This window comes from Drosophila mojavensis, unplaced genomic scaffold, assembly GCF_018153725.1.
Source record: "Drosophila mojavensis isolate 15081-1352.22 unplaced genomic scaffold, ASM1815372v1 contig_136, whole genome shotgun sequence".
NCBI lineage: Eukaryota > Metazoa > Arthropoda > Insecta > Diptera > Drosophilidae > Drosophila > Drosophila mojavensis.
This window is the reverse complement of record NW_025318667.1, coordinates 2,483,276-2,491,741: the sequence shown is the minus strand read 5'-3', so window position 1 is coordinate 2,491,741 and position 8,466 is coordinate 2,483,276. Positions and strand designations below refer to the sequence as shown.

General features: G+C 38.4%; 1 protein-coding gene across 1 annotated transcript in view; it reads right to left on the bottom strand.

Annotated features, from left to right (window-relative positions):
- Positions 1-7,172: 7,172 nt before the first annotated feature.
- LOC6585525 (putative mediator of RNA polymerase II transcription subunit 26) overlaps positions 7,173-8,466 on the bottom strand; it is a 74,662-nt gene continuing 73,368 nt past the window's right edge. The window contains exons 7-9 of the mRNA XM_044006959.1: positions 7,997-8,180; positions 7,799-7,918; positions 7,173-7,723 (exon numbers count right to left, since the gene is read on the bottom strand). Of these exons, the coding sequence (XP_043862894.1) occupies positions 7,537-7,723; positions 7,799-7,918; positions 7,997-8,180 (491 nt within the window). The 3' untranslated portion in view covers positions 7,173-7,536. The remainder of the gene's footprint in view (positions 7,724-7,798; positions 7,919-7,996; positions 8,181-8,466) is intronic.

The following is an 8,466-nucleotide window of genomic DNA, read 5'->3' as shown; positions in this document are numbered from 1 at the left end:
TCTAACTATCGATAACATTAATCGATATACTCATGTATATATATATATATTAGTTTCGAACATAAAATTAATTAACAAATTGTTAGCTTCTTCCTTCATTTCGAGTCGACAACGAACAAAGCGCAAAAAAAGCGAACATCGTGTAAACGTGCCGTGTGAACGAGGCTTTAAATGTGAGTTGTGAGTCAAGATCACTGAGTGTGTATGTGTGTCTTGGTTTGTTGTATTAGTGTAATCTACATAGTATTCTTAGACTTTGCAAGTATTTAATATACGCGTGATAATCGCTATTTACGAATAGATATCAAATTGTTATCGTGGTTTACGAATACACCAAAAAAAAAAAAAAAAACCAAAAATAGAAATATATATATATGTATAAATTAAGCTTTTTTGCTGTAGTTGTTAGATGTTAGTGTGCGGTGTTGCACAAAATGAGTAGACTTCAATAATCCCGTGGCGACGACCGACGTTCTTTATTATCAAAAATCAACTAAAGTACAGTGACATAAATTCTTATATCCAAAGCTAGCCCTAAACCCTGATTATGCTGACATTGCATATTTACGCGAGGCATCGCATTACTTCGGGCAACAACATTGTTGCGCGTTGGAGCCACTGCTGCTGTTGTGCAATATCCGCTGGGAACGGCTACATTCATGCTGACGGCGCGTGATCAATCTGAACATTTATGTTTTGCTGGTCGATTGTGTTAACTCCTCCCCCACTTAGATGAATGACGTCCTCGGCTTTCTTGAAACTGTTAATTAATGTTTGAAGATCACGTTGACGTTTGTTCCTCTGATGTCTTTGATAGAGTTTCATCGAAGCGTAGCAGGAGAGTAAAAGGATGGCCACGGTTAGCCCAGATACTATTGGCCTTCTTACTAGCCCTTCCTCTAGTTGAGCAATATCCCGCAGATTTTTTATGCTTATCTTCTGCAGGTATGGCAGGCTTGGTATCTCTTGGTGGTCTGTTATATTTAAGAGCGCAGATACCGCTGGTCCCGGGGATTTCCTCACGTAGTTTTTTTTGGTTTTGGTATACGGTGTTGTTTACCTTTATCTTGTCGTCAAAGGTAAGGAGGAACGTCCCTTTTACCATCTGCTCGTTGACTGTAGCTGCTCCGTCGTTGATGATGATTACTCCATCGTCGACTATGGTTAGAGGTTCGAGGTGGCTGGGCCGAGTTGAACAATGTGCGGTGTCACCTGAGTGTAGCTGTTGAGCGCATGTTGTGTAGGGTGACTTCTTGCAGAACGTTATTGTGAGGGCTGTACTACAATTTCCTATTGATATTACATGATTTCCACAGTCAGCTAAATTGTAGTCTTCGGCGAAATTTATTATGATGCCGTTGTGTTGGACAGGGTATACGGTTAATTTTTTACATACTATGCTAGGCTTAGGATATCTTATAATGAAATGTAGAAAATTTTCGCTTAACAAAACTTTAATTTGAGATACTTCCATTAAGTCAGTAATAGTGATATTTATAGAGTGTTCATTAACAATGTTTTTTAAATCAGTGGAATCCAAAATGGAGGGGTTTACAATTCCAACCTTTGCAAGTGTTACTGATAGTATTAAGGTTTTTAACTCTGAGATAATTATTCTATTTCTTGTTAGCAGCGTTTCATATAAATGCTCTGTGTCTACTTGTTTTTACTTTTGTGTTTTTTACTAGGAGGTTTACGGTGTCAGTTAGCTTATTAATTTGTTCCTGCATTTTTGTGTTTATGGTTATCTGCCTATTTTCTGACTCTACAAGTTCATTCTGTGTAAATTTTAGTTTCTCGAAATCATCATGGTCTGGCGTGCCAGCTACGACCTTTAGAACGGTGCCTAGCATATTGATACTCCTAGCATGTCTATGGTGGACATTTACTGTAGCTATTAATGTTTCTATATGTTGTATGTCTGCGTCTAATAACATTCTCATATGTGATCGGGGGAAATGGTTTGCTAATTCTTTCGTATTTTTTACTATTTCTGAGTATAGGGTAAGGTTGGTTGAGTGCTTCAAGTATTGGAAATCCGTCCAAATGGTTACGTATCCGTCCAAGATCGGTATGTAGTCCATGTTAGTATAGTCAGTCAATTTCGCTGTTATCGTTGTAGCAAAAGAAGTATAGTCCAAATCCTAAAAAGATAAAAAAGGGAATTTAATGTTTTGCCTATCTTAGATTGTCCTTGTGGACCACCCTCCCTTTTATTAAGACTGTTGTCCCCAAGTCTGCGTCAATTTTGCCTTCGTTGTATAGTGGTGTCAGTTTGTTCCCTAAGCGTCTGTTTGTTTTTTCCAAAACTGTGTCGCCTATTTGGAATTGTCTATTGTGTCTTGTTTCGTTTACTCTATTTGTTAGGAGTTGTTGTGCCTTTTGAATTTTATTTCCTATCTCTATTTCGAGTTCTGGGGAGGATGAGTGGATTATATCGATTGGTCGTTTGTCCGTTACTGAGTGAATTGTATTGTTATATTCGATAGTTGCTTGAAGTATCGTTTCAACAGTGTCAGTAATTTTCCTTTGAGCTGTTAGGCATCTTGCAATGTCACCGAGGGTGCTATGGAATCTCTCGACTTGTCCGTTTGATGTACTATGGAGTGGTGGGGCATTTACGATTTGAATGTTATATTGATTGTTTAGCAGAGATTTTATTGTTTCGGACTTTATGGAGGGCTCGTTATCGCAATAGATCGTCTTGGTATGCCGGTAAAAATTTACAAGTTGTAAAATTGCTGATTGTATGTCAATTATTGTCCTTGAAGCGATGGGTTGAACAATTGCAAATTTTGAAAATTTATCTATGCACGTAAGGAAGTATTTTTTATTGGTTGAGTATATGTCTATGTGTAGTATTTCGCCCACATAGGAAGGTATGGGTGTTTCTCCAAGTATTTGTTTTTGTGGGTGACGATTGTACTTAGCTGTTTTACAAATTTTACAATTTGAAACAACTTCGTTCGTTAATTTTGTCATTTTCGGAAAAAAATAGTCTTGTAAAATCTGCTTCACATTTTCTTGGGCTGCTCTGTGAGCCCGATTGTGTTCTGTTGCAATTATTTCTTTCTGTTCGTTTTTATCAAAAATGTCATTTACTATGTACTTTGTATATCGAAATGTTGTTGTTGGAAAAGTTTCTATTAGTTTATGTTGTATGAATGCTAATATTGGTAACTCGCAATGGATTGCATTTACGACATCTTTTTTGACTACATCGCAAACTCTTTTGATTAACGAGTCTCTGTTTGAGAAATGAATTGTATGTCGGATTTTCTTACCAAATAGGATAACTGTACGATCAGAGGCTATATTATTTTCTTCTATTATAATTTGGTTTTGGAAACAGTTGATTGGTTTTCCACCTTGTGACAGAACTGCCCCAAGACCAGAGGATGAAGCGTCCGTTGTTAAATCAAACGGCTTCTTGTAGTCAGGGTAGAGCAACATTACATTTTCGGATGCAAGAACCTCTTTTAGCTTCTCGAATGCCGCATGTTGACTCTCGTCAAATTTTACTGGAATTTTTTTGGATTGTCCGGCGCTCACTTTGCCATTTTGGCCTTTTAAGATGTCGCTTATAGGTTTTGCTATAGACGCGAAGTCCTTGATGAAACACCTATAGTAGCTTGCCAACCCAAGGAATGATCTGACGTTAAACAAAGTTGTTGGTACTTCATAGTTACGAATCGCTTCAACTTTACTTGGACATGTCTTTATACCATTACTTGAGACTACGAAACCTAGGTATTCTACACTTTCTTTGAAAAAGTGCGACTTTTCTGGTGAAACTCTCATGTTGGCCTCGTATAGTTTATCTAGGACCCAGGCGATATGCTTGACATGGCTTTCCATATTTTCAGAAAAAATGATTACGTCGTCTACGTAAACATAACAAGATTTTCCAATTTGCTCTCTGAGCACATCGTCAATGGCTCTCTGAAAAATACTAGGTGCATTTTACAAGCCAAAAGGGAGCCTGCAGAACTCATACTTTCCGCTTCCTACAGAAAAGGCTGTTTTTCTCTATCTTTTTCGGCAAGTAAAATCTGGTGGAATCCGGATTTTAAATCTAGTGTTGTAAAAAGTACTTTGCTGTGCCTAAGTTGGATAAAATGGAGGCTATATTGGGAATGGGGTATTTGTCATCTATTGTCTTTTTGTTTAGTTTTCTGAAGTCTATAACTAAACGTTTCTTTTTTCTTCCCTGCTCGTCGGTACCTTTTTTTATCTACAACCCACACGGGGTTATTGTATGGTGACTGGGACGGACGTATTATACCGTTTTCTAACAGATCTTGAGTTTCTGTGTTTACGAATTCTGATACGCCCATTGGGTATGGATATAATTTTGAATAAATGGGATTCTCGTCCTCTGTTCTAATAGTTGCAATGACATTTGTATTATACGGAAGCGCTTCATTTGGTTCCGCAAATACTCCTGCTCGGGCTTTGAGCATTGTTTGAAATTCCGTTGTTATAGCCTGAGGGGCTTCTATTTCTTTGACACTTGTGAAATTTACGGCTGGGCATTTTAGAAAGTTAATGGTCTCAGAACCATAGTTTGTTGTTAGTTTCTTATTTTTTGAAGTCTAATAAAACGTTGGTTTGGTTTAGTAGGTCAAGTCCGATTATACCATCGAATGTCGTGAGGTTTGGTAATAAGAAAAATGTTGTCTTGGTATTAAAAAGGTGCATTATGCATTTCTTGTCAACTACGTTGTGGCCATGGATTGATTTTAATCGAAAGGGTTTTTCTACCGGCGTAATATTTTTTAGTTCTTTTAATGGTCTCACGTAATTCTTTGAGGCTCCGGTATCTATTAGCAACTTTATGGTTTTCCCTGCTATCGTTCTCTCTATGAACGGGAGCAGGGATTTATTCCTAAAAAATTGACCTGGTCGTATTCGTCCAATTCATTGTCAACGTCTTCTGTCTCGGTTTCTGCGATCGCTTGGTATTCGCTATTGTCCTGCTCGTATTCTGTATCTTCTGTTCCTAGGTGGTTAACTCTTTGCTGTTTCGGTCCTGTGAACCGTGCGCTACCGCTGTTTGGTCGTTTGTTTGCCTGTCCCTGGTTATTGTAGTTTTCGTATTGAGTGCGTCGTTGTTGATTTGGCCACTGAGTCTGTTTCGAGAAGGTCGCGTTTTGTTGGTGTTGCGTAGCCTGTCTGAAGCGAGAAGATGAGTCAACGTCCATTGGTTCTACCTGTTCTTGTCGTGGTGAGAATTCTGGTCTTTTGTAGTGTGGGCTTTTTCCTGGTTGGTTGTGTTTTGGGTCTTGAGCTAGAGTCTTGTCTCTGACTTGCTGTCTTTGTTCGATCTTCTGCGCTTTTTCTTCTATACTGCGGGCGAAATTTGTGGCGAACATATAACGTTCATGATTTGACTCAACTTCTTGAGCCAATGCCAATGCAGAGGGAAGATCAATTGGTCTAGCTGAGAATAGGACATCACTTAAGGCCTTCCTGGTTCCTGAGATGAATACTCGCAGGGCGTCTGCTCTATATTTCTCATTTAGCGAAGAGGCAACGGTGGTGTCGTAGGTCATGATTGTCTTATTTATAAGTAAAGTCAGTTTCTTTTCTACCTCGTCGTAGTACTGCAGTAGTGTCAAATTTCCTTGGCGGAGTGTTGACATCTCCTGTTCAATTAAGTATATCGGTCGTTTGTCGGAGTACGTGAAATCTAACCGATTTATAATGGCCTTAAAATTTAGAGGAGTGTCGAAAGAAGAGAGTACCATATCAGCAGCGTTCTTAATTTTGTTTCTTAATATTCCCAAAGCTTGATAATGCTTTGAGCTACCATCGTATTTCTCATATACCTTGTATGCGATATGCGCAGCCTTTCTCCAAGATACATAAGTTTCGCTTTTTTCCTTCAAAGTCCGGGAGGGACTTCATGATGTCAAGGGTTTCGTTGCAAATAACACCTATTTTGATTTCTGCCTCCTTGAAAGTTTCTACCTCGGGTGCGCTAACCTGTACTGAATTTATACGTTGTTCAATTTCGTTTAATTTTCTATCAAAGCTATCTTTTTGAGCAGCTAAAGCGCTTGCGACTGCGCCTTCTACTATAGCTTTTAATTGATCTGAATTCAAAGCCATTTTTAAATTTTCTGTGTTGTAAATTTTTCGAAAATTTGTTATTAAATCTTGTATTTCACTATCACTCATAGGGCAAGTAAAGACAGGGAATTTTGCGTGCTGCGTTTTTTGTTATTAATAATTAATATTTAAAGGTTGAAATTGTATTTTTATTTGTTTTTACTCCTTAATTTCTTTTTTTGCAATGAACACTCTACTCACATGTTCTTATATTATGTTAGTAGACTGTATGTTGTGTGTTTCTTCGCTGATGAGCCGCTTCGTGGTGGGTGTCTTCGCTGCGTACTGCTTCGTCTAATGCTGCTTTCTTTTTTTCTTTTTTCGTTTTGGTTATGCGTTTTAGTTGTCTTGCTGTTTTTTTTTGCACTTGTGGGGTATTTATCTCACTGAATGCTTGTTTTAATCGAAGTTTTAATTTCGTTTTTTTTTTTTTTTGTTTTTTGGGTTCGTTTCGGTTGGGCGCCAATTAAGCTTTTTTGCTGTAGTTGTTAGATGTTAGTGTGCGGTGTTGCACAAAATGAGTAGACTTCAATAATCCCGTGGCGACGACCGACGTTCTTTATTATCAAAAATCAACTAAAGTACAGTGACATAAATTCTTATATCCAAAGCTAGCCCTAAACCCTGATTATGCTGACATTGCATATTTACGCGAGGCATCGCATTACTTCGGGCAACAACATTGTTGCGCGTTGGAGCCACTGCTGCTGTTGTGCAATATCCGCTGGGAACGGCTACATTCATGCTGACGGCGCGTGATCAATCTGAACATTTATGTTTTGCTGGTCGATTGTGTTAACTTATATATATATCGTATATATGTGTGTGAGTGTCTGTACTACGTCTAGCAACTGTCAAGTGCTCTTTTGTTTCTAGATCTAGTTAGATATACATATATATATATATATATATATATATATATATATATATATATATATATATATATATATATATATATATATATATATATATATATCGTGTATATTGTGTATAAATATTTTATTTGGTTTATGCGATCTGCTCTGTTCTCGTATTGTCTGAAAGTGCTACGTACTTGTTTTCTTTCTTTCTTTCTCATTCTCATTCTACTTCCTCTTCTCATGTTGTTTAATACTAAGCTACATAGTTCGTGTGTCTCGCTAATACTCTGCTCTAACATAATTGGGGTTTGCTGCTCTGTGTGCTAATGGATCCAAAACGAAGTTTTATAGAGAGCATAACAGAGTGAGATGAGTAGAAACAATTTGTAATTAAGACTAGAGCATATGACATCGATCGATATATACGCTATATGTATGTATAAAGAGTATATTATAGAGTTGTCTCTATGTGCTATATATCAATATGTATGTTGCTTTCTCTGCCCGTACGCGGCTTTGACATCTCTCAAGTTAACATTTTGGCGTTAACAGCTCTGTTAGTTTACAGCAGCTGCGCTATAACCGGCTCAATCAGACACATGTGCTCTGCTCCACGGACGGGCAAGCGATTCAGACAGAAATGTCGTATCATATCGGGCACCGTTTCGAAGGGTCGACTGAACTGGCCCAGGATATATTGCCCCGCCTCGTTGCGCTGTATTCGCATGTGCATGAAGCCCTTGGCGCCTCTGTAAAAGGGAATAAGAGAGAAGGAGAGAGACATATAGAGATAGTTCACACTTTTCACAGACTAGTTGACCTACTTGAGCGACAGGGAATAGTCCTGCTTGGTGGACTCACAATTGCGCACCAGAAACGAGCCCTCGGCCAAGGGACGCAACGTTGTCTCTGCCTCGATACGTGTGATAGCGCCATGGTACCAGCTAGAAAGACAGAGAGTGTTAGCACTGGAGTAATAGAGGGAGAGAGAGAGCGAGAGAGAGAGAGAAGGAGACAGATACCCTTGACGCTCTAGTGGTATGGTCACATCTATTAGATCGACAGCCGTTACGTAGCCCTGGCCCAGATTCATGTTCAGCTCCTTGTGACTGCTCAATCCACGCAGATCGAGACTGCCAAACTGTTTGTTCACCTGGCGCGGCTCATTCAGATTCAACGTCAGATTCTGACGAAACAGCGCTGTGTCTGCACAGAGAAATAGAAAGAGAGAGATAGAGGGAGTTGAGAATATGAAGTCAAATCAAATTCAATTTTTTGTAAAGCTAAATTACCCTGAAAAGTCACTTTAATTACTCGTAAATCGCTCTAATTACTCGCGAATAACTTTAATTACTTAAAATAGGTAAAAGATTTAAGTTTATTTTAGTTGTAACTTAAGTTTAATTAATAAGGAGTCAAAAGTAATTAAGTTATTCATCAGAAACCCCTGACAATTACTCTTAAGCAATTGCTAGAGTAATTGAAAGTAATT